The sequence below is a fragment of the Mirounga leonina genome, unplaced genomic scaffold, assembly GCF_011800145.1.
Source record: "Mirounga leonina isolate KUSES-001 unplaced genomic scaffold, KU_Mleo_1.0 Mir_488, whole genome shotgun sequence".
NCBI lineage: Eukaryota > Metazoa > Chordata > Mammalia > Carnivora > Phocidae > Mirounga > Mirounga leonina.
The window spans coordinates 5528549-5555156 of NW_023270777.1; the positions used below are offsets into that span (position 1 = coordinate 5528549).

At 46.3% G+C, this 26608-nt stretch overlaps 1 protein-coding gene across 1 annotated transcript in view; it reads left to right on the top strand.

Moving 5' to 3' along the window:
- Positions 1-26608, top strand: part of DNAH9 (dynein axonemal heavy chain 9) — a 339619-nt gene that overhangs the window by 25154 nt on the left and 287857 nt on the right. Inside the window, exons 7-13 of the mRNA XM_034989621.1 lie at positions 4050-4217; positions 5617-5733; positions 11876-12026; positions 14635-14749; positions 19278-19346; positions 20990-21116; positions 25348-25603. Coding sequence (XP_034845512.1) covers positions 4050-4217; positions 5617-5733; positions 11876-12026; positions 14635-14749; positions 19278-19346; positions 20990-21116; positions 25348-25603 — 1003 coding nt within the window. The remainder of the gene's footprint in view (positions 1-4049; positions 4218-5616; positions 5734-11875; positions 12027-14634; positions 14750-19277; positions 19347-20989; positions 21117-25347; positions 25604-26608) is intronic.

A 26608-nucleotide genomic window follows, 5' to 3' on the forward strand; every position in this document is an offset into this window, starting at 1 on the left:
CCTCCCCCTCCCCCCCCCCCACTCCCGTCCCCAACCAGGATACAGCTGATCTCTGATAGAGCCAACCCTCAGGGAGGGAAAGGAAGAATAGGAAAATCGAGCACCAACGTGTTTCAGGAGCCTATCCCCTGCTCTGGCAGGCAGCCGACATTCAGCCAGAGCTAGGCATCCGTGGCCTTACCAAGTGTGACTCGTAAATTCACTTGCCCGTGGTCACACAGCGCAGGGAGATTTGGCTGGCGTTCGTAGCCAGGGGCATAGCATCTTCCCAGCAAAGTTGTGAATCTCCCAGGGAGCTCCAACGGTCCCCATCCCTGTGTCCTGCTGCCCTCCCTGCGTTGAGAGGTTTTCAAACTGATTTTGGGCTTTTCTTTTGCCCTCATATACTCGATTATGCCTTTTTGTACCCGGTTTCTACCACCTGATCCCTACCTCTCTTTTTCTAAATAAACCATTTGGGTCGAATTGTAACCTACCCCCCGTCCATGAAAGGTCCTTAGTTCTTGGACTTTATGACTGCCTAAGGAAATCCCCAAAGTATATAAAATCTTTGCAGTTGGAACAGTCAAAATTCAAAGGGGAAAAGAGGGGTTCCGCTGCCTCTTGATTCCCTCCCTCACTCGGCCTCCCAGTTTGGTGCTTCGAGACACACACACCCCACCCCCACCGCCGCACGGGGTTCATTTTTGTGCCCCAGTCGTGGAGAGCCTGCAGATGCCCTGTTTCTGTTTCTGCCTGCAGCCTCTTCCCTACAAACAATGTCCTAAGCAGCTTGGAGAGAACCCTCATTTCTTTCATTATCAAATTGCTGTAAAGCTGTGATTCACTTGGAGACAAAATGATTTCCTGCTGAGGCTTTATGCGAGGTGATTAGCAAGGAGAGAGGTAATCAGCTGACCTAATATGCACCGAGTTTCTCGGCTCCTTCCACCATCTGCAGCCATTCTGCTGCCTCCTTCATTCCGAGCCTAATTGGGGCGGCTTCCCTTTCAGCCTGGCCGGAGCATGTGGCCACATAGGAGACCATTAGCTGCATAAGGTCGGCCTCTGTCGAAAGGTAAAGAAAACAGTCTTTTACCCAGCGACCTTTCGAGATTTTCATCTGTGAATGCCTGCTTTGTGCTCTCCCTTAATGAATTCTGAAGACATTTCTTTTAAGCTGGGTGGCGTGACCTCTCCTTCGAGACCGGGCTTGTGTTTGTGGGGCTGGTCATTATCCCGGCTTTCGACTCCACGCCTCACGGGGCCACAGCACAAATGGAACCCTCCCCCCCATCACCCCTATTAAAGGTTGCTCAGCCGTTCCAAAGAATAGGGCCCAAGCAGGGCCGGGTGGACCCAAGGACTTTGGGCCCTTGATCCTCAGATATTTTTAAGTGTCAGTTAAGCCTCATATTAGCTTGAATTGCCTTTTATCCGTCTTGTGAGGACTTCTAAATAAACAACGGAGAGAACTGATGTTCAAATATGTTAAGAATCAAAGTTGTAGTCAACCATCGTTATGATGCATCTGTTTCCACAACTTCCCGCCTGATTCAGGAATCTTCTCTACAATGCCTCTGATGTCCCTTCTCCTAAAATCCCTGCCGCGGTGGAGAGCTCACTACCTCTCTTAGTGCTCCGTTCTATAGTCGGGCATTTCTAGCCATGAGACGGTTCTGTTTTATTAAGTGGAACCACATGAAATTGCCATTTCGGATAGGTCAACATGGTCAAGTACAAGACATGTTACAGATGCAACCTGCAAGTTGAGGCCAAATCCACTTTTTTTGCTCTTCCCTCATTTGCCTTATTTCTGCCCTCCGAGTAGGACCATGCTAGGTTCTGCCTTGCACTTGACCGAGGCCCTTCAAACACTTAACGGCACAGTCCCACCATGCTATGTAATGTTCTTCTCTTGTCTAATTTTTCTTATTTTCTCCATTTGCTCTGGAGTTCCTGGTTCCTAGGTTCTCTGTCGACCTGTTGCCTTCTCCTGGAGGTGCTGTAGCTAAGTGCGAGTTTACAGATCATATAGTTTTTCATTCAACAAATGTTTCTTTGGTGTCTAGGACTCCCAGGGGCTGAAGATACCGTGGTATTTCTGAGGCCCAAGACCATGCTTCAAGTATCCTTGAGACTAAAATAGTGCAACAAAATACCATCTAGTTTTCCGATGTCATCAAACCTATCAAGATACTCTGTCTTTTAATGTGGTTAGAGAGTATTTTCCTAAAAATTGGAAAATGAAATTCCACGGAATTAGGAAATATAAGTACCCAGGTGACATTCCATAGCACAAATACCTTTCTCCTATCACACTGATTACAACTAAGTACTTTTTGAATGATTTGATTTACTATTTAAGTCAATTTCATTTAAATCAAATTCATTTCTGTTTCCCTCCCTGTATGTAAAGTTGAACCGAGTTTTTAAATAAAGACTGCCCCATTTCCCACCATCAGAGGCAAGAGCCCCTGGTCTGGGCGAGTGTCTTCCTTCCCCCTGGCTGGTTCTCTCCTCTTCTCTCCTCCCCGCCTGCTTGGTGGAGAGCTGCTTGCTGACAAACATGCCTGAGCATAGCCGACCACAAAGGGTGTTAGATGGGCTGCCCCAGGCTTCAGGGTGCCCTCCTGCCAATGTGGTCAAGTCAGCCCCATCTTAGCACTTCCTGGTACCTGTGTTGCTATGGTGGGACTTGGTGTCCCAGCGAGAGAGAAGGGAGTTGGGCAGGCTTTCACTAGGGCTGACTGGTCTACCTGCAGCGGGGGGCCCTTGGCAGCAGGGATTTCCTGGAGTGGAACCAGGACCCGCTGGGTTTTCTGCCCTGTAACATAGTGTTCCCTCTACCTGCCCTTCAGATTCCCTCAGGGTAGAAGACCCCCTCACAGGGGTCCGCGCCAAATGTGTGCCAAAACTACCCTAAGGGCATTATTGTCTTCCTCTCTCCTGTCGAAGACGTGTCCGTCTACACTGGAAGTTGTAACGGAGAGAGTCTTGGTCGGCAGGTTCTGTGATTTCAGACGGGTATTCGTGAGAGATAAATACAATCTGTCATGTTAGCGTGTTCTGGAGGCTCCTGTCGGACGAAGAGGCTCCTGGGGGCTTGGGAGGGGTTCCTCCCTGAGGCTCTGGGCTGTCCACCTGTCACTTAATTCTGAGCACGGCGGGGACACTGCCCTGTCGATGACCACAGTGACAGTAATACACACTTACTGCATATTAAGTGTGTGCCAGGTACTGGCCTAAAGCCTAAGCCAGCACTGACTGACTTCACTCCCACTATTATTACCCTCGTACAGATGAAGAAGCCCATCACAGAGATGGCACGTAATTGCCCCTATCATCCAGCCGGCCACACGGGGCCCATGGCTGCAAGAGCACCCTGCACTTGACTTTTCTCGGCGGGAGTGGTGGTGTCTCCCTCTTTGGCTTGTGCTAGAGACTATTGGAGGACCCGCTTTCCATCAGTATGCCCTAAGATAGCTCTTCTTCCAGAACTAGACGACACGCTCCCTTTGAAATGGATTTTTTTAAAAATCGGAAGTAAAGCTACCCATCACACAGATAACGTTGTTAAATTTTATTATTTATTCGAGAACACGGAAAGAGGCTGAGGCATAAATTTTATTTTTTTTTTGGTTTGTGTCAATTTTATTTATGTGTACTTTTTCTTTGCTTTGTTAGTGAGTTTCACCAAGAGTTATTTATACCAACCCAATCTGATAATAAGGTCCCAATACTAATCAGCCTTCATATTTTCCTAAGCAACCACCACCCCCCGTGATTTCTAGTCCTTCCCGATACTAATGTGAGTGTTATCTGCTGCTGCTACTGTTGTTATTATTTTATTTTATTTTTAACCATTTTATTTATTTGAAAGAGAAACAGAGAGAGTACAAGAAGGGGGAGGCGCGAAGGGAGAGGGAGAAGCAGGCTTCCCGCTGAGCAGGGAGCCTGATGCGGGACTTGATCCCAGGACCTGAGCCGAAGGCAGACACTTCACCAACTGAGCCACCCAGGTTCCCCTGTTGTTACCATTTTAACTATTTTGTGAACTATCCCTGCAGGATCTCCTGAAGACAGCCCTGGATTTCCACCAACTGGGAAAGCTTGAATTTAGTGGCATCAGAGGGAATGCCCTGAGTCAGCAGGTCCAGCAAATGTACGACGGATTTCAAGAGATGTACGGGGTCTTCTCAGAGTCCTCCTATGACTGCTTGGACCCCCAGAGCATGGTGAGGCTTGGAAAGGCTAACTTGTAAGCTTTTTTCTCTTTCTCAGATGCCTCCGGGCGGGAAGGTCTGGGTGTTTACTTGCATTTTCCCTGTGTATTTCCTTTGGCCCTGGTTCCCGAGGGAGTCCTCAAGAGGAGGAAAGAGCCAGAGTTGCTGTGTCCAGGATCAAGGACACAGGAGCCCACATGTCACCTGTAGCCGAGGACATCTGAGACTTGTGGGTCCAAGTCTGCAGCAGGAAAAAAAGCAGCAAAAGTCAGTGCAGAGACAGGGAATGGAATGCTGAGAAAGGAGTGGCTGAATTATGGGAGAAGGAATTGCAAGAGTATATGAGGGGACGAGGAGAAAGGAATTGAGCAGAAATCTGCTCTGAGCACCTTCAGACAGTGGGGGGTTAGTTGGCCAAACCTAGAAGATATCACTTTCTAAAAATTCCATGAGTCTGAAGCAGGGAAAAAAAAAGGGCGGGGGCAGGTAACAAAGCAAGTTATATACCGTGTGTTTCCTACCAAATGATAAAATAACAACACACTAAATCCTACACACAGGGACATGTACTAAAAGGTTAGCGTGGTTGGGTTTGGGACGGAGAAAAATGCTATGCTTTTCTATTTTTCTTTGTCTTTTTGTAAGACTATGCATCAGTGTTGTAACGCAATAATAACAGCTAATGATTGCTCAGATTAGAGATTTGAGTTAACCAAATTTCTCGGGAAATTGGTACGTTCTAAGAAAGAGAACACACTTTGGGCTGCCCAATAAAAGACAATAATTGAACGTGCTTACACTCAAAATATATGTATATATTCATCGTTGATCTGAAATTTAAATTGAACTGGGTGTCTTATAACTTTATTTGCTAAATTTGGCAACCGAAGGAACAATGGCTAGCTGCTGTCTCTAACCAATTAAAGTGTACTTCGAAGAAATCATGGGTATTCGTTTAATTGGCTTGCTTTTCTTCTAATGGCCAGATTAGTTTGTTTACACTCAAAAAAACCCCAGGATTTTGAGTTGGGGGAGGAGGGAGTGTAGGTGGTAATGATAGACTAGCCTCATTGCTAGCGCTGTTACTGCCAGGGTGGACTTTGGGGTGGCATGAGCTGGCCTTGGGGCTTCGGGAGGTAGGAGAGGGGAGGGGCTCTAAGAGGGAGCGACACAGTGCCAGCCTCCCATCTGACTCACTTTACCCTTTTGCCTAGTGTCTAGGAAAACAATACTGCATGAATAGGGTAATTGTCTACATGAGCGAAAACTAAGCGATGCCAAGGTGAAGTTTAGAAAATTACAGTAAATCCTTGGCATAGCCGATTCAGGGACACAGGGTGTAGTAAAGAGCATAGTGGAAGTGGCCTTGAGGAAATCGTGTTTGTCTTCCGTCCACGTGACATCTCTTCAGGAATTCGAAAATGACGTGTGTGAATTTAACCGAAGAGTAGAAGATCTTGACCGAAGACTGGGGGCTATCTTCAGTCAAGCCTTCGATGATGCCCCTGATTTGGAGCATGCCTTCAAGGTTTGTTCAGGAGGGTGGGGGTGCTGCTGTGCTCCATTCGCCCTCCCACCCTCAGCAAAGGAGGGCAAAGATCCTCTTCCCACTGTTTTGTTCCTTACAGAGAGCAATTATTCCTGTCAGTCCAGTAGAGAGGTATTATGGGTGAACCAGCTAGGGAAAAAGACTGAGCAGAATTGGGCTTCTCAGGTTGATTATTAATGCTTGTCTAGAAACACAGCGATGTAAAAATACTTTTCAAAAGAGTTATCCTGGAGGTGCCTAGCTGGCTTAGTCAGCAGAGCATGCAACTCTTTTTTTTTTTTTTTTACTTTAATTTCAGTTAATTTCAAGTTAGTTAACATATAGTGTATTATTCGTTTCAGGGGTAGAACTTAGTGATTCATCAGTTGCATATAACACCCAGTGCGCATTACACCATGTGCCCTCCTTAACGCCGATCACCCAGTTACCCCATCCCTCCACCCCTCTCCCCTCCAGCAACCCTCAGTTTGTTTCCTGTAGTTAAGAGTCTCTTATTTTCCCTCCCTCTCTGTTTTTGTCTTATTTTATTCTTCCTTCCCTTCCCCTTTGTTCATCTGTTTTGTTTCTTAAATTCGGCATATCAGTGAAATCATATGGTGTTTGTCTTTCTATGACTGACTTATTTCACTTAGTTCTATCCATGTCATGGCAAGTGGTAAGATTTCATCTTTTTGATGGCTGAATAATATTCCAGTGTGTGTGTGTGTGTGTGTGTGTGTGTGTGTGTGTACCATATCTTCTTATCCATTCATCTGTCAGTGGACATCTCGGCTCTTTCCACAGTTTGGCTGTCATGGACATTGCTGCTATAAAGATTGGGGTGCAGGTGCCCCTTCGGATCACTATGTTCATATCCTTTGGATAAATACCTAGTAGTGCAATTGCTGCGTCATAGGGTAGCTCTATTTTCAACTTTTTGAGGAACCTCCATACTGTTTTCCAGAGTGGCTGCACCATCTTGCATTCCCACCAGCAGTGTAGGAGGGTTCCCCTTTCTCCTCATCCTCACCAACATCGGTTGCTTCTTGACTTGTTAATTTTGGCCCTTCTGACAGGTGTGAGGTGGTATCTCATTGTGGTTTTGATTTGCATTTTGCTGATGCCAAGTGATGTTGAGTATTTGTTCATGTGTCTGTTGTCCATTTGTATGTCTTCTTTGGAGAAATGTCGGTTCCTGTCTTCTGCCCATTTCTTGACTGGATTTTTTGGTTTTGGGGTGTTGTGTTTGGTGAGTTCTTTATAGATTTTGGATGCTAGTCCTTTGTCTGATAAGACATTTGCAAATATCTTCTCCCATTCTGTAGGTTGCCTTTTAGTTTTGTTGATTGTTTCCTCTGTTGTGCAGATGCTTTTTATCTTGATGAAGTCCCAATAGTTCATTTTTGCTTTTGTTTCCCTTGCCTTTGGAGACATGTCTAGCAAGAAGTTGCTATGGCTGAAGTCAAAGAGGTTGCTAGGTTCTCCTCTAGGATTTTAATGAATTCCTGTCTCACATTTAGATCTTTCATCCATTTTGAGTTTATTTTTGTGTATGGTGTAAGCAAGTGGTCCAATTTTATTCTTCTGCATATGGCTGTCCAATTTTCCCACCACTTGTTGAAGAGACACTTTTTTCCATTGGCTATTCTTTCCTGCTTTGTCAAAGATTAGTTGACCATAGAATTGAGGGTCCATTTCTGGGTTCTCTACTCTGTTCCATTGATCTATCTGTCTGTTTTTTTGTGCTAGAACCATACTGTCTTGATGATTACAGCTTTGTAATAGAGCTTGAAGCCTGGAATTGTGATGCCTCCAGCTTTGGTTTTCTTTTTCAACATTCCTTTGGCTATTCAGGGTCTTTTCTCGTTCCATGCAAATTTTAAAATTGTTTGTTCCAGCTCTGTGAAAAATGCTGGTGTTATTTTGATAGGGATTGCATTGAGTGTGTAGATGGCTTTGGGTAGTACAGACATTTTAACAATATTTGTTCTTCCAATCTGTGAGCATGGAATGTTTTTCCATTTCTTTGTGTCTTCCTCAATTTCTTTCATAAGTGTTCTATAGTTTTCAGAGTACAGATCTTTTACTTCTTTGGTTAGATTTATTCCTAGCTATCTTATGGTTTTGGTGCAATTGTAAATGGGATCGATTCCTTGATTTCTCTTTCTGATGCTTCATTGTTGGTATGTAGAAATGCAGCAGACTTCTGTGCATTGATTTTATATCCTGCAACTTTGCTGAATTCCTCTATCAGTTCTAGCAATTTTTTGGGTGGAGTCTTTCAGGTTTTCTACATAGAGTATCATATCGTCCCTGAAGAATGAAAGTTTGACTACTTCTTTGCCTATTAGGACGTCTTTTATTTCTTTCTGTTGTCTGTCTGATTGCTGAGGCTAGGACTTCCAGTACTATGTTGAACAGCAGTGGTGAGAGTGGACATCTCTGTCATGTTCCTGACCTTAGGGGAAAAGCTCTCAGTTTTTCTCCATTGAGAATGATATTCATGGTGGGTCTTTTTTATATGGCCTTCATGATGTTGAGGTATGTTCCCTCTATCCCTACTTTGTTGAGGGTTTTGATCAAGAAAGGATGCTCTATTTTGCCAAATGCTTTTTCTGCATCTATTGAGAGGATCATAGGATTCTTGTCCTTTCTTTTATTAATGTGGTGTATCATGTTGATTGACTTGCAGATGTTGAACCACCCTTGCAGCCCAGGAATAAATCCCACTTAGTCGTGGTGAATAATTCTTTTAATGTACTGATGGATCTGATTAGCTAGTATCTTGTTGAGAATTTTGGCATCCATATTCATCAGGGATATTGGTCTGTAACACTCCTTTTTAGTGAGGTCTTTGGTTTTAGAATTAAGGTAATGCTGGCTTCATAGAATGAATTTGGAAGTTTTCCTTCCATTTATATTTTTGGGAACAGTTTCAGAAGAACAGGTATTAAATATTTAAATGTTTGGTAGAATTCCCCTAGGAAGCCATCTGGCCCTGGACTCCTGTTTGTTTGGGAGATTTTTGAATACTGATTCAATTTCTTTGCTGATATGGGTCTGTTTAGATTTTCTATTTCTTCCTGTTTCATTTTTGGTAGTTTATATGTTTCTAGGAATTTATCCATTTCTTCCAGACTGCCTAATTTGTTGGCATATAATTGCTCATAATATTCTCTTATAATTGTTTATATTTCTGCAGTGTTGGTGTGATCTCTCCTCTTTCATTCATGATTTTATTTATTTGGGTCCTTTCTCTTTTCTTTTTCATACGTCTGGCTTGGGGTTTATCAATTTTGTTAATTCTTTCAAAGAACCAGCTCCTAGTTCCGTTGATCTGTTCTACTGTTCTTTTCATTTGTATAAAATTGATTTCTGCTCTAATCTTTATTATTTCCCTTCTCCTGCTGGACTTAGGCTTTATTTGCTGTTCTTTTTCCAGCTCCTTTAGGTGTAGGATTAGGTTGTATATTTGAGACGTTTGCTTCTTGGGGAAGGCCTGTATTGCAGAGTACTTCCCTCTTAGGACAGCCTTTGCTGCATCCCAGAGGTTTTGGACTGTCGTGTTTTCATTTTCATTTGCTCCCATGTATTTTTTAAATTCTTTAATTTGCTGGTTGACCCATTCATTCTTTAGTAGGATGGTCTTTAACCTCCATGTATTTATGGTCCTTCCAAATTTTTTCTTGTGGTTGACTTCAAGTTTCATAGTGTTGTGGTCTGAAAATATGCATGGTATGATCTCAATATTTTTGTATCGTTGAGTCCCAATTTGTGACCCAGCATGTGATCTATTCTGGAGAATGTTCCATATGCACTCGAAAAGAATGTGTGGTCTGCTGCTTTAGGATGAAATGCTCTGAATGTATCTGTGAAGTGTATATGGCCCAATGTGTCATTCAAAGCCCTGGTTTCCATGTTGATCTTCTGTATAGATGATCTGTCCATTGCTGTGAGGAGGTTGTTAAGGTTCCCTACTATTATTGTATTATCATCAATGAGTTTCTTCAAGTTTGTTATTAATTGACTTATATATTTGGCTGCTCCCAAGTTAGGGGCATAAATATTTACAATTGTTAGATCTTCTTGTTGGATAGACCCATTTATTATGATATAGTGTCCTTCTTCATCTCTTATTACAGTCTTTGGTTTAAAATCTAGTTTGTCTGATATAAGTATGGTTACTCCGGCTTTCTTTCGATGTCCATCAGCATGATAAGTAGTTCTGCACCTCCCTACTTTCAATCTAGAGGTGTCTTTGGGTCTAAAAGGAGCCTCTTGTAAGCAACATATCAATGGGTCTTGTTTTTTTATCCATTCTGATACCCTGTGTCTTTTGATTAGAGAATTGTAGGCCACTTACACTCAGAGTAATTATTGAAAGGTACGAATGTAGTGCCATTTTTTACCTATAACGTCGCTATTCCTGTATATCGTCTCTGTTCCTTTCTAGTCTTTGTTACTTTTGGTCTCTCTTTCTCATGGAAAGAGCATGCGACTCTTGATCTTGGGGTCGTGGGTTTGAGCCCCATGTTGGGTGTAAAGATTACTTAAATAAACTTTTTTTTTAAAGGGTTTATTCTGGAATGCTCTCTTTGGGCCTTATCAGTAGGGTGGCCATTAAAAGTGGAGACATCTGCTATGGTTGCCACCCTGAATCCATGGCTCTGTTGCACCCTGCTGTTTAAGCAGTGCTGCCAGGTTGATTCAAGCTGGAGCAGACCCCGAGTAACTGGTTATAGGAGTCAGCTACTAGCAACCAGAATAAGAAGACTGTACCCTTGGCCTTTATTGCAGGGCAGGAGTAATACGGAAGAATAGGGAGGCGGCTTAGGATGATGAGTAGACAAATGGCTGCATAGTGAGTATTCTGAGTGAGACATGTCATGAGACATGACACTTTTGTAGCACATGATCGACCTTCTATAAACTACAAAAGAACTTACTCTGTAAAGGCTTAAGGATTACAACCAGGATTGGTCAGTGGCATTTACCAGGAGGCAGATTTTGGCTATTTAAAAGGTGGAATGGGATGCCTGGGTGGCTTAGTCGTTAAGCGTCTGCCTTAGGCTCAGGTCGTGATCCCGGGGTCCTGGGATCAAGCCCCGCATCGGGCTCCCTGCTCGGTGGGAAGCCTGCTTTTCCCTCTCCCACTCCCCCTGCTTATGTTCCCTCTCTCGCTGTATCTCTGTCAAATAAATAAATAAAATCTTTAAATAAATAAATAAATAAATAAATAAATAAATAAATAAATAAATAAAAGGTGGAATGGACTTTCTTGAGAAGTGGATAAGTTTCCAGTCACTGGAAATGTCCTCAGGTAGCTTCAGTGACCAGTGGGACAATCACAGAAGAGGCTCAAACCTCAGATGGGTGAGTCCGCGCTATCCTAGGATACCAGGTAACCCAGCGTGCCAGGCTTCGTTAGCCATTGAGTATAGATACACACAACCTTTTATAAATAGTGTGGCTCCCTAAATAATATGGGAACACTAGTAGGATTCCTCTCCAAGCATTTGAACTCATTCCAGAAGTTAGTTCCAGAATTAGTTCTTGCTCCCACCCTCAAATTTTAGCCTTCCACATTCTCCCCAATACCCAGCCCACCTAGCTTCTTCACCCTCCACCTCTGTTTTAGGTCTTTTTTTATGGAGAACTTCACCTCTCTGACATCTTTAGTTTTCTCTTTTTTGGCCCTTTACTCAGATTCTTTCAACACATCAGGGTTTGACAGGTAATTTAGCGGACAGGACTCCTTCCCCTTTAGAAGCAAAGGAGAGAGGGAGAGAGGGGTGTCTAGGTGGCTCAGTCAGTTAAGCATCTGACTTTGGCTCAGGTCATGATCTCAGGGTCCTGGCATTGAGCTCCGCGTTGGGCTCCCTGCTTCTCCCTCTCTCTCTGCCCCTCCCCCAACTTGGGCACGCACTCTCTCTGTCAAATAAATAAAATCTTAAAAAAAAAGTAAAGGAGAGGGGGCACACTATGAATATCCACCTATTCATAATTATTGATAGAGTCACAATAACAATTTTTGATCCTCTTCTGTTGGTGGACATATGAAAGAAAAGCCAGGACACAGGATGTGCGTAACCTTAGAAAGGGTGAATCTGTGACTTTTTCTTCTTCTCTGTGTCCTCTGCAGCTGCTGGATATAGCAGGGAAACTCCTGGAAAGACCGCTGGTAGCACAAGATGCATCTGAAAAATACTTGCTGCTCATCCAAATGTTCATCAAAGACCTGGATACAGTGAGGGCGATATACAGTCAGCGTGTCCAGGAGGAGGCAGAACTTGGTAGGTCTGTTGCCTGCAGATTTGGATGGGGGTAGTTGTGTTACCAGAAAGGATGCAGCTCACTCCTTTTATATCTGTGAAATGGGCACGAGAGATCCATTATATTCTCCAAGAAAAGAAAGAGCAACCTTCTTACTCAGAATTTCAGACCATCTTGGGTAATTGTAGAATTCCCTGAACTGTGCATTTCCCTGTGTCTGGGGCTGAGATTGGCAGCCAACCCAGAGCAGTGAGGTCTTGCTTGCCTCTGGATGAGACCTTAGCATGATGTAGGAGTTGACCCTTGGTCAGTGTTGCCAACGCTGCTTCATCTCAGACATACTTCAGTTCCACGGTAGAGTTTTACATGCCCAAGAAAAGTTTCTGATCCCTTCCAAGGCCATAGCAGCCATGCTTCTGGAGAGAGGAACCAGCAGGAGCCCGACAAAGGGCGGCACCATGCCAAGGTGTGATTTCTCCATTTTTATGGCAATTCTTAGGTGCCCTGTCTTATCTGATTGGAAGTCAAACACAAGTCCAGTTCAGCTCTACAAACATTTCTTGAGTCCTTGTTAGGTGCAGGACACATTTGTGGGCACTGTAGGCAGAGGCAGTCCAGGGTAAGGGATAAACGAATTAATCCTGAAAGGAACACATCAGTATGAACGATATTAACAAGAACAAGGAGAAGTAGTGTTCAATTTGCATCATAAAGAACCGTAATGGCGTAAGATGGCTTGTGGCTGGGAGATCTGAGGGAGCACATGTGGGTAGATGGCCTTGAGCCAAGCCCTGCAAGGTGGGGGGATGGATGGCCAAGGAGAAGTGGCGAAGGCCTCTGAAGCAGAGGATGAAGGAGAGGATGTGGAAGGTGACCGGTCGGACCTGCCTATAGCCGAACAAGGTGTATGGAGGGAGGTTAGGTGAGCCATGGAGTTTGGGGCTAGATTTAGGAATCTGGAATTCATTATTCAGGCACCAGGAACTTTTCCAAGGTTTTTAAGCAAGAGAGTAGCAGGACCACTATGTGGATAAGCAGGTTTCCTAGCGAGGTCATTAAGAACTAATTCCAGGTAGGAGGTCATTCCCAGAAAATCTATTGACCTCAGCTTCATGTGGGGTCATTGTCATGCCTTCTTCTGGTTCGATACAGAATCTGAAAGCTCACATGCCTTCCGAGGCCTTACTAGTTTTCAACTGCTGCCCAACAAATTATTGTGATGTTTGTGGCTTAAAGAAAACAACACCCATCTTTTGGCTCACAGTTCTGTAGGTCAGAGCCCAGCTTGATGTGCCTTGTTCTCCACCCAGAGTGCCGCAGGGCTGAAATCAAAGTGTCAGCCAGGCCAAGCTCTCATCAGGAGGATTTGGGGGGAAAATCCAGTTTCCAGTTCCTTTTGTTGGGAGAATCCAGTTCCTTGTGAATGTCAGCCTGAGGTCTGCAATTCCTGGGGGGCAGGGGCACTTAGTGACTGGAAGCCAGTCTCCTTCCTTGCCGTGTGGCCGGGCTATGTGGCCACCTCCATCCTTAAGCCGGAGTGGTACCCTGACTCCTTCTCATGCTTCCAATCCCTGACTTCTCCTTCTGCTAGCAACCAGAGAAGACGCTCTCCTTTTAGAGGACTCACCTGATTAAGTCAGGCCCACCTGGGATCACTTCCCTTTTGCTCTCTAATGTAACATCATCACAGGAGTGCTTTCTCATTGTAGCCAGTTTCACAACACAGTAATGAGAAGAGGATTATGCAAGGGTGAGGGTCGTTAGTGTCATTGTAGAATTTTGCCGACCATGGAGGCCAGGCAGAAAGGGATTGTATAGATCTGGGTGGAGTATAAGACATCAGGCAGTGGTGGGGTCTGTGGCAAAATAAAGGAAGAGACCACTATTCAGCTCCAGTCGCTAGTTAGAAGCAGTGACTGATTCTCACCAAATCTTCCAACTGAGATTTAAAAAAAAAAAAAATCTAATTCTTCTTCAATCATGACAACTAATTATAAGCAAAGAAGCCCACTGCACAGACTAAAGGCTATCCAGACTCTGCTAACTCTGGTCAATCCACGTGGCCCGTCTCATAAACTTAGTGAATTCTCATAGAAACCGTGGAAATTAAGCAGGGAAGATATTTTTCCATTTTATAGGTGAAAAAAACAGAGGCCCAACGATATGAAGTTGCCTGTTGAAGGCAGGGTTTTCAACCCTGAATGTAAAATTGAATTCCTCTCCAGAGCTTTTGAAAATACAGACGACTGGGCCCCACCCAGATCAATTAAATCAGAAAGGCGAAGGCCGGGTCCAAGCATCAGTAGTTTTAAAGAGCCCCCCAGGTGCGGCTGATACTGCCAGGTGGGAAATCACTGGTGTGGAGCCAGAAGGCCAGCGAGTGGCAGAGCTGGGCTGGGAACCCCCGTCCTCTGACTGCATTTAGTGTTTTCCCCAAGGTCACTCCTCCGTACCCGAGCTTGCACGGCGATCTCCCAGGAGCTCCCCCACCTCAGTGTGAGCCCAGGGTGACGTTAGCACGCAAAGGCACAGGATGCAAAACGCGGGGTAACTGGGGGGAGGTGTTCCTGGGCAGAGTGGGGGCTGGGGGCCGGGGCCTCACTCATTCCGCCTGTGCCGTGTCCCCAGGGTTCTCCTCGGTGCACAAGAACATGCCCACTGTGGCTGGGGGTCTCCGCTGGGCGCAGGAGCTGAGGCAGCGCATCCAGGGGCCCTTCGCCAACTTCAAGCGCATCACCCATCCGTGAGTAACTGGTTCCTGAAAGGCGGGTTCGGTTAGGCTTCAGCTCCTGCTCTGGAATTTTGAGTGTTGGAGAAGCGCAACTCAGCTCAGGCATGAAAATTCATCTTCATTTCTTTGCATACTCAGCAATAGACCAGCATCTCAGTCCATTTGGGCTGTTACACAGAATACCATAGACCGGGTGGTCTACAAACACCAGAAACATTTCTCACAGCTCTGGAGGCTGGGAAGGTCCAAGGTCACGGTGCCGGCCGATGTGTCCAGAGAGGGCCCACCCCGGCTCACAGAGGGCTGCCTTCTTTTTTTTTTTTTAAGATTTTATTTATTTGACAGAGAGAGACACAGCGAGAGAGGGAACCCAAGCAGGGGGAGTGGGAGAGGGAGAAGCAGGCTTCCCGCGGAGCAGGGAGCCCGATGTGGGGCTCGATCCCAGGACCCTGAGATGATGACCTGAGCCGAAGGCAGACGCTTAATGACTGAGCCACCCCGGCTCCCAGATGGCTGCCTTCTTATTGTGTCCTCCTAGGGCAGGAGGCGCGGGGGACCTCGGTGGAGCCTCTTCTTACTTGGGTGCTAGTCCCTTCATGAGGGCTCCCCCCTCGTGGCCTAACCACCCCTCAAAGGCTCCGCCTCCTAATGCCATCCCATTGGGGGTTAGGATTTCAACATATGAATTTTGGGGTGAGGGGGTGCAAACATTCGGGAGTGAGATGGATACATCTGGACTGATTGGGGGCCCCTTGGTGTCAACTGAGGCTTAAAGGATGACCGGCTGCCTCTTCTTGCGCCATGAGATTGGTTTCTAGAAGTAAATGAGTCAGGCTTTTCAAGCTCTGTGGAGCTCTACCAACACATCTCCTCTGACCCCGTGTCTCCCCTCTACTGAGGTTGCGGGGAAACAATGAAGCCTGAGTTTCCTAAAGCGTGGTGTAAGGACTTTGCCTATTAGTGTACCCTAGGCTGTTAAATGCAGATTCCTAGGCCTCACCTCCCACCCCAGAATCCGAATCTCGAAGCAGGGTGGGGTCTATGAATCCACGTCCTTAGCAAGCTCCCTGCTGCGATTCCGAAGGTTGACCAGGTTTGGAAACCGTTGGCCTGCCGCTCAGCTGAGCCTGGGAGCCAAGCGAGGTAGAGAGGTGCCTCAGCTGCTAGAAGCGAGAGACAGAACTGCTTGCAGGATCGCGTTCAGGATGCTCCAAGGAGGGGCAGTCTCTCTCTGAACCCCTCCTGCTAACGAACCGTGTCGAGGGTACTCGAAGGGCAAACAAAACAGAAACAGAGGGATTGGCGGGGAGACTCTGGCCTCACAGTGTTCTGGCACCAGGTAGGGCTTTAGGGACGATCTGGCCCAGGTGGTAAGACTGCACGCTTTCAGAGGCCCGAAGATGACGCAAGACAGCCAGGATGGGGGTCCAACGGGGGTCACCCCCGCCCCATCCGGTGCCGCCCAGTGGAAAAGCAAGACTCAGTATGAGCCATCTGCTGACTCGGAGAGAAGCTGAAAATCGGAATGTGGATGTAAAGCGGCCAACTTTAGAATTAGCAAGTATCCCCCCCTTTCCCCAAACTGCTCACAGATCAGATAAACAGGCCTGCGGGTCAGGTGGGCCCCACAGGCAATCCATTTGCAACATCTTATGGGGCCTGAGCTAGCTGAGCTCTTTGTTTTGCAGAGGAAGAAAGTGAGGGGAAACAGGCCTACCCCAGGGAGAGCCCAGAAAGAACTGGAACAGTCTGGGGCTCAGGAGTCCCCGCCCAGAGCCCTTCCCAGGAGTCTCCAGCCACAGGAACCTTGGCCCTGAGTGCTGCTGAGCCCTCATCTTCTCAGACCTGCCCGTGGATGCGGGCTGGCCCAGGGGAGGGGCATGACTTTGGGCGAGGGCCGGGGCTGTAGCTGTTCCCCGGGAGAGAGGTGGCTGCGCTTTATCAGCCGGCAACATCGTGGCCGACGGCGATGGAAGGGCGGTTAAGAGTGCCCGGGCCTGGAGCGGGGATCTGAATGGCACCCTAAAGTGTCTTCTACAGTTCCCCTGAGAAGTCGCGTTTGTTTAAAAGTGAATTCACATTCGTGCTCTACCCTATCACATACACCTGACTCTTGAACAATACGTTTTGACACGTTTTGAACTGCGCATGGATTCACTTACGCCCAGATTTTTTTCTTTTCCTTTTTTTTTTTTTTTGCTACAAAGTTTTATTGTTTCCATTTGGTCCAGGGTTGGGCGAGGGCTCCAGGGTGTTTAAAACCTGCCTAGCGGATGCAGGGAAAGATAGATTCAGGCAGAAGCCCTGACACCAGGGGACACGAGAAGGGCCCCTCAAGGGCCACCAGGCTCTGGAAGTGCTCGGGGTGCTTGAGAGTGAGCCCTTCCAAGGGGAAGAGCCATCTGCCCAGCCCAGCCTGGGGGCGGCCAGCCTGCGGAGGTGCGGCAGGTGCTCATCGTCTTCTTGAGAAGTTTCACCTGCTCATCTAGGAAGTGGTTCTCCGGGATTCACAGAGGTGGGGGTCTGCGCAGGCAGAACCCAGGGCCGGCGGACCCGGAAGGACCTGGTTCGAGTTCTTGTCCAGCTCCTCGGCAGCTTCCATGGCATCGTAGGTTTTACTCCTCACATCTTGGGCCACATCATTGAAGTAGAAGCCTGGAGGGAGGGAGGTGTAGGTGGTCTGCAGGGGTAGGCTGACCAGGCAGCAAATGGTGGCCTCCACGTCGGTGGAGTAAATCTGATGAACCTGGAAGCTCATGGTTGGTCAGCAAGAAGGAGCCAAGCTCAGGGGATGGCTGAGAAGATGGTTCCAAAGCTTGAGATTGGGAAAGAGGTCGGAGGGGAGTGGGAGGCTGGAAGAAGGGGTGACGCCAGGTCTGTCCCCTGCACACACCGCCGAAGCAGGAGACAGATCCGGGGGCTGCTGGGCGCACTGCCTAGACAGTTTTTACGGTGCTGTAAATGTATTTTCTCTTCCTTATGATTTTCTTAACATTTTCCTCTGTCTCGTCTCCTTTATTGTAAGCATACAGTATATAATGCACGTAACGTGGGAAATATGTGTTCATTGGCTATTTATGTTACTGGGAAGGCTTCCGGCCAACAGTAGCTATTAGTAGTTAGGTTTTTAGGGAATCACAAGTTATGTGCAGATTTTGACTGCATGGAGGTTGCCGTCCCTAACCCCCGTGCTGTTCAAGGGTCAACTGTATATACAAATGGGTTCCTAAGAATGTTTTCCATTCCTCACCATGAAGGGAAGTAGAACCTACGGGGAGTGTGCATTTACTCCCGTGATTTATCAAACTTCCAGGCGCGTGGCCTGGGCCCCGGTGTGGGAAACCGTTGTCCCCTCTGGTTGCCTTCTCCTCCAGAAACAAAACTGAGATCTGGGGTTGGGGAGCTTGCAGAAATCCCACAGCTCATGAGGGGAGGGCTGGCGGGGGAGCCGGCCCACCTGGTCCGAATCCCTTTCCACGTCTCCTTGCTGCCTAGACAGACACATCTGCTCATTCACCAGGAAAGGGAACTAAGTGACTGGAAGGAGAAAAAAAAAAAAGCCTTCCAGGAAATCCAGTGCTTTCTGTGCAGGCATGAGGGTTTACACTGAAAGCTCAGGAGATCTGGTGAAGAAACCTTGTGTCGGTTTAAAGACCCAAATAGGTTTTTTAAAACTCTTCGCAATAAGCTGCTTCATTTTGCCAGCAGAACAAACAAAAACAGACCCTCTGACACGGTTCATGTGAAGGTTCTGAGAAGTGCAGATACTTTACCCATTTCCCCAGAGGCTGGTCTCTTCATTTTGTGTTGCAAAGGAGCATCAAAACCAGGTAGCAGTGTGGGTAACTAACGGTGCCTCCAGCCAGACTCCGCTTCCGTTCCTCCGTGGCGCCCAGCATCCCCGTGGAAGCCCGTGTGTGTCCGTGGGTGCATGCACGAATGTGCATCGGTGTGCTCACATTTGGGGGCATAAGAGGCGGGAGGGGAACCTTGTTTAGACCGTCCATGAATAATGAGTCGAAGGGTTTGTCATCCCATGTTCTAGAAGGATTTCAGAGGAGAAATACACAGATGCATGTGGGTGTGTTATTATATATGTATACACACATATATAAAACATTGTTTAATGTTATATAGTTTTGTTACAATGTTGTAATGCATAATGTTATATAGTTTTTTTTTCCTTAAATACAGAAAACTGCACCTAGAATTTTCCTCTCGTGTCTCGATTTCCCTTTTATTCAGATTTTGGAAGGACTTCACTTACCCGTGCGTGACTGGCTGGGCTAGGGGTGGGGGGTGGCCGTGTTCCACCGTCCCTGTCACCTGGGGGGCTGCCTGAATTTCAGGAAGTGCAGGTGCCCTCTAGTGGCCAGTGGGTGATGTTCCCAAGGAAGGCGGCGGACTAATTGAGGGGCTTTTGGAAACCGGCCCAGGAAGCTAATCAATCTGTTCTTTATAGGCTCCAGTTGGTTACTTAGATCATTCTTTTGACTTCTTCTGAATGGATGCCATTTCTTCTTCTCTTTTGTGGGGATAGTTGCATGGACTCTGCTGAAGGAAAGCGAATGACCCAGAAATATGAAGATACGCTCTCACTGCTGGAAAAGTAAGCAGCTTCTGGGATTGTGTTGTTCAGCAAATGGCATAGCAGCCCCCCCCCCCCGCAACCCCGCGATGCCTTTTGTGGTTCTGGGTTTGTGCAGATTCCCCCTGGGGCGGGGGTGGGGGGGCTGTGTCTTATGATGGAACCAGGATGTCTGTGAGTAGAGCGCTTCTGGGTCACCGACACAGGGTCTCTGGGGAGGGCAGCTCCGTGCTCGGAACAGACACTTTCCAGGGTAGTTGTGTTGGGAGCGTGAACTTGACAGAGCTAGAGGAAGTCGGGCGCTCCTCGTGGCACCTTGAGATCGGTGTCACGGAAAATCACAGCAGCTGCTCGCTAAGCAGAATGCAACAGTCTGTGCTGCAGAAAGAGAAAATGAGCTTTAGAAATAGTTCCTGGGTCCTTTCGGAGAAAACACGAGAACGACAATTTACATGGACTCCTAGTTGTCCCTGCTCTGAAGCCGAGGTAAGTCTTTTGTGGGCACAGTTTCAGCCGCCCACGTGGCCGTGCACTTAGCAAATCCCCAGTCCGATGATGTTGGCACATCCCCTGGCTGGGGGGCCTTTCAGTGTCTCCCCCCGCCCCCCGACTCTTGTCTGTGTTGCATGAAGAGCCGTCCCTGTGGCCTTCACCTCCCTCTCCAGCCTTGGCCCTTGCCCCCTCTGGCCTCAGGCGTTCCCGGATCCCAGTCCACCCTTTCTACCTCTGCTGAGAGGATTCATTTCCCTTTCACTGTCCTACCTCTGCTCATCCTCTGAGACTCAGGCAGGCCTCACCACGGCCCCTCTTCCTTGAAGTCTTCCTGGTATTCTCATCACACACTCACCCCTGCCATTAGATGCCTAATGCCCTGTCCATCTCTCCAGGACTGTGCTTCTGTATTTTCTGTTTACCTGTGCTCCACAGCATTAGCTGCCTTGACCATGGGGTGTTTATTCATCATGTTGTCCCTCAATCCCAGCACGTGGGAGGGGCTCAGTCAGTGTGTAACAACCGAGCGATGGACGTCTTCAGCTGCATGAAGATTAGTGTGAGAGCAAATCTTTGCCAATAACTTCTTCCAATGTTTAATGAGACTAATCACAAGTCCCCTTATGCCCTGCAAAGATTGCACAGAGCCTTTCTTTCTACTCTCCTCTGATTTAAGCTGGGCCATCTTTCGAAATGAGGTGTTACCTGCAGGAGCTTACATGCCTGGTGGAGCCACTGACTCTAAGTTAAGAATGGATTCAGAGAGGGGTGTCTGGGTGGCTCAGCCGGTGAAGTGTCTGCCTTTGGTCTGGTCGTGATCTCAGGGACCTGGGATCGAGTCCTGCGTCAGGCTCCCTGCTCAGTGGGGAGTCTGCTTCTCCCTCTCCCTCTGCCCTTCCTCCCCCCCCCCCCCCCCTCCCCCTCCCCCCCCCCCCCCCCCCGGCTTGTGCTCTCTCTCTCGCTCACTCTCTCAAATAAGTAAATAGAAATCTTTAAAAAAAATGGATTCAGGTATTTTACCAGTAGTATCTTTAGTTCATGAGATACATGTGCACATATACATACGTAGCTATCTGGGTTATATATATGTTCAGATATCTCTGTCTTCAGTTGGGCATTGCCAGATGCCGGGAGGGTGAGTAAGAGGTGGCTGTTGTTTCTGGTTCTGGCAGGTATGAGACAAGACTTTATGAGGACTGGTGCCAGACAGTGTCAGAGAAGTCACAGTACAATCTTTCCCGGCCACTCCTGAAACGGGACTCAGAGACGAAGCAGATCGCCGTCAACTTTAACCCCCAGGTAATTCAGGCAGCAGGAACTTCCTTTTGGGTTCCTGAAGGGACTCCTTTAACTCTACTGATTTCCAAGGCAAAAAGGCTTTTTATAAGAATATGCAGAAGCTGCTGAGAAGAATTTCCACCCTGGATCTCCTACTGGGGATGAATCCTGTGGTGCCGTGTTTTCTCAAGTTGTCCAATGTCCACCTTTTCCTCCACAGTTGGCCAATAGATTTGCGTTGATTTTGCACAACAGAAGATATTGCAAAATAATTTTTTAAACTTTCCTATGTGTGTGATAACAGCTTTATGATGAACTTGACTTCAGACACAAAGTTAGAATGGCAATTACACTCAAGATGAACTCATCCGAAAGTTTAAATATCATATTCTAGATAGACACTATCTAGAATTCCAGAAGGTATATTTATTTAAACAGGTAATAGATATTGCTCCCCATCTTTGGACAGATGGGGTAACAGCATTACCATGTAGTACCAAACAGCTGACTCCACCTACCTTGAATGCATGCTCCACATAAAGGCCGTTGACTAGACACAGGAGGGCCAACCCAGTATAAGACCCCATTCCTGCCCTCAAGGAACCCACCAGCTAGTTGGGAGCTAGAACCTCAACATGCAAAGTTGTATCTTTATTAGATCATATATGATACATCACAGTGGAGTAGCTTTGGAAAGAAGACTGTAGATGACCGCTACTCAACTGAGGCGGTTTTGCCCCCCCTGGAGATACTTTGGGTTGTCAAATATGGACTGGATGCCAATGGCGTAGGGTGGTGAGTAGATTCTAAGAATGTTGCTAAGCTTCCTAACAATGCACAGGACAGCACCCCACAACCAAGAGTTTTTGTCTGAAAATGTCAGTAGTACTGAGGTTGAGAGAGTCTGCTCCATATGATCAGAAGAGCAGAAGACCCTTGTGCAGCATGGAAAACACAAGCCTGGAGAACATGAAAACCAAAAGCTAGTCCACATCCGGAAGTATATCAGAAAAAAAATTTTCAAAAGTATAGGCTGCCCTGAGCTAAAAGCAATTGCCTACTTCTATCTCAATGGCATGTTCTCCAGGAACGCGGCATAGAGAGAGCCGGAAACAGAGCTGATAGCATATGAGTGTCTTTTGAGAAAATTACAGTTTAAGTAGAACATCAATTCCGACTGGAATAAAAGGTCAGCAAAGGGAGTTGGAGGGTCCACTTCTTCACTTTGGTACGACATGAGCCTGTCATTTAACTCACTTAACTCCTTGGCATAATTTTATCAGCGTTCACTGTGAGCAATGTTGAATGTTAAATGCCCAAAGTGAGGAGTTTCTGGATTACCAACTAGACCACGGTCTAGATGTTGTAATTGTAGGAATGCAGCCCTCGGAATGAGACCATATTGAGAATGGACTGCTCCTCCTCCTCCGTATACTCAGAGCAAGGACTCTCTCTGCCCCAATGCACAGCACGTAGTAGGTGCTTTATAGGTGTTCATAGCTGAGAGGAGGAAAGGAGGGCAGAGGAAAGGAGGGAAGAAAAGGGGAGAGGGAATTAATACCTGAATTATAAAGTGATTCAAGGGGAGACAACCAAATACACAAGTCAAAGAAGAGCTGCAAACATCCCTTAGCTCCAGCTTTGAGCAGTGTGACAAGGGCTGTGCTAGTAAGAATGAATAGCAACGTACTCTAGAGGGACATGATCAGATTTTCCCCTTTGGGGGCGTCTGGGTGGCTCAGTCAGTTGAGCGACTGCCTTTGGCTCAGGTCATGATCCCAGGGTGCTGGGATTGAGTCCCACATCGGGCTCCCTACTCTGCGGGGAGCCTGCTTCTCCCTCTCCCACTCCCCCTGCTTGTGTTCCCTCTCTCGCTGTGCCTCTCTCTGTCAAATAAAGAAATAAAATCTTTAAAAAAAAAAAAAAAAAGATTTTCCCCTTTGGGGCCAGGATAGCAATTATATGGGAAAAATATATACATATTTGTAAATTATTTCTTTAAACTATTTTAAATTCCCTATTGGCATTTAAATTATTTTCTAGTTTTATCAATCAGTATTTCATTGATCATAAGCTGCACTTTTTTTTTTACATCTTGGCGTCTCTGAAAATGACACGTGTTTGTAGCTTAACACGCCACATTTTTTTCTTTCTTCTTTAGTTGGACATGATAATGTCCAACTAAATAATAGTGAATCTTACCACTGAAGGCATCTTATGATGAAATAAAATATGGTATAAATAATGCTATAGGAAAGATCTTTAGTTATTGTTGCATCCATCCTCAGTGGTTCCTTTGGAATAAATGTCTGGAAATGGGATAAAGGATGTTCACATTGTGAGAATTCACATGTGTATTATCAATTTGGTCTTGGAAGATGGAACTCTGTTATTTTCCTGCCAGAAAGATACCATCCATTTCTTCAAATCACTTCCAGCCTCTTGAACTAAATATATATATAATATCTCAGCATTGTTTTAATTTGTATTTATTTGGCCACTAGTAAAGTAGAACTTTCTCATGTGTTCATTGGCCAGTTATAGTTCTTCTATGAATCGCTTGTTCATGTCTTCCTCCCACTTTGGAGTGGAAGTGCCCTCTTTTCCTCTGAATTTGTTAGAATATTTGGGAAATAGGGGTGCCTGGGTGGCTCAGTCGTTAAGCGCCTGCCTTCGGCTCAGGTCATGATCCCAGCGTCCTGGGATCAAGCCCCGCATTGGGCTCCCTGCTCGGCGGGAAGCCTGCTTCTCCCTCTTTCACTCCCCCTGCTTGTGTTCCTCTCTCGCTGTGTCTCTCTTTGTCAAATAAATAAATAAAATCTTAAAAAAAAAAAAAAAAGAATATTTGGGAAATATTTGTCAGATATTAAGAAATCTGTTGCATATGCTTGTTTTTGGTTTTTACCAGTTGAGGTGTGCCATTTTATAATATGAATGATACTTTATGCTTATAAATTTTATCTTTTATTTTCTGGTTGTATGTTTGGAAGGGCTTTCTCTGCCTCAGTATTATATAAGTAGCCTCCAGGCTTTAATTTTTTGTTTTCAGTTTTTACATTTAAATTTTTAATATCTATCTTGAGCTTATTTCAAAATAAGCTAGGAGGCTGAGGTCCTTTCCCTGCCGAACGGTTAGCATTTGCCTTAACCCTGAGTAGGATTGGCTGGGCAGCAGTGAAGCATTGGCCTAGAACCATTGCAGGGAGAGTAAGAGCCCAGGTGTCTCCATGCAGAGGTGGGGGGGAGGGGATCAGAAGGGGGATGGGGAGAATCTATGGCCTGGTATCTGTTTTGTCACCCATACCTATACACATCAGTCCTCATAGGTTCAGAGGTAAACAGGATAAATAAACAAAGGGTGTGGGGCACCAGGGTGGCTCAGTTGGTTGAGCATCTTACTCTTGATTTCAGCTCGGGTCATGATCTCAGGGTTGTGGGATGGAGCCCCATGTTGGGCTCCGTGCTCAGTGCAGAGTCTGCTTATCCTTCTCCCTCTGCTCCTCCCTGACACTCTCTCTCAAATAAATAAATAAAATCTTAAAAAAAATAAAGGGTGAAGATAAGGATGCCTAAAAGCCCAGCCAAAGGCCTCTTTTTCCATTGGACCACATCTGCTTGGCCTCTCACTTGGGTGGTTCCACTAAACTTAGCACCCACAGAAGTTCAGAGAGGCCTGGGTGACTTCCATTTCCTAGTATATTAAAACCCAAAGACATGCCAACACAGGCTTCCAGAAATGAAGAGCTATTTCAAACGATTGTATCTAACAATTAAAGTTGTGCAATGGGCATCTCCTCTCAATTCTGTCAGTGTCTGTGACTGTGTGTGTGACCTGACTGGAGAGAATACCAGAAGTCTGAGTTTGAGGCTTCTCAGGCATGTGGCTAGCCTAGACCTGGTGATTCCCATCCCTCGCACCATTGCCTACCCATGGGAATTAACTGGCTCAGTCAGCCACACGCCCAAAAGCGTCAAGGCAGACCTCTCCTGTCACTCATGCCACCTTTCTTGAGTTTTTCTTTTGTTGCTCTTTGGGACTTACAGACATGGTAAGACTTTCTGCCTCTGAGTCCTCTTCCTTCTGCCTAAAACTCAATTTCCTTTCTCTAGGTTTAAGGAACAGGTAGGAGCAAAAGTTGAGAAGGGACCCAGAAGGTCTTTGGGGCCCTGGGGTTTTCCAGTCCTTGACTGATAGCTGCTGCTTTTCCCTGCCACGGAGCTACAGCCACTTAATGCTGATTGTCTTCTCCAGCTGCTTTCGGTGCTGAAGGAAATGAGTTATCTTGAGCCCAGGCAGATGCAGCACATTCCTGAGACAGCGGCAGCCATGTTCTCCTCCAGGGAATTCTATCGGCAGCTCGTGGCTAAGTTGGAGCTGATGGCAAATTGGTACAACAAGGTGGTGAAGACTCTTGCAGAGGTGGAGTTTCCCTTAGTGGAGGAAGAGCTGAGGGGTATCGATCTCCGCCTGAGAGCTGCAGAGGGGACTCTGAACTGGAAAACAGAAGGTAATGGGGCACTGCCTGGAATCTGGTGGGGAGGTTGGGGGTCAAGCTCCTGATAAAGTTGGCAGAACCATGAATGATCCCCCCAGTAATCTGGTTTGTGTTTGAAACACAAGCTTGCCCTCTCAGAACCTATCCAAGGCAGAGAAGGCAAGAAGGCTTAGTATTCCTTGTCTTCCTTCTCTTTGGATATGATTAGTAGATTTAGAAAATCTTGCCACCATGCCCTGGGGGAGGCTCACCTCCCGCAGTCTTCAGCGTATATTGGGCATGTTAGCATTTACTACATTATCACTGTTACTTAATTTTCTTCACTAGACTGTAGACACCTTTTTTTTTTTTTTAAGATTTATTCATTTGAGAGAGCGCACACGAGTGGGAGGAGGGGTAGAGGGAGATAGAGAGGGAGAGGAAGAGAATCTCAAGCAGACTGTCTGCTGAGCATGGAGCCCAGTGTGGGGCTCTATCCCATGACCCATGAGGTCATGACCTGAGCCAAGATCAAGAGTCGGGTGCTTAACCGACTGAGCCACCAGATGCTCCTAGACTGTAGACATCTTAAATGAGGGTACTGTGCATTTAATTCTCACGTATCCTCCAATTCAGTACTAATTTCATGGATGGATTAACATTTGCAGGGTACTATGTGAGGGATGGGGGGGTAATATGGGATATAAGGTGTATGGGACGTGGTTCCTACCCTCAAAGAGCTCACATTTAGTTGCAACAATGGACATATGTACAACTATAAATCATGCAAGAAAGGCTACAATAAAAAGCCATCACAGAGTTAAAAATAAAGCATGATGAATCACAGGGGAGGGAGATTAATTCTCCTTAGAGTCCTCAAAAGAGGTCGAGTTTCAAAAGAAAGTTACAGTCAACTTGGAAGTCTTGGAATGCCATATTAAGCGAGTTTGAACTTTATTTTATACACAAGAGGGAACAATATTTTCAACATTTAATAAAGCAAAAGTGCTTAAAAAAATAAGGTCCATTAACCCAAAT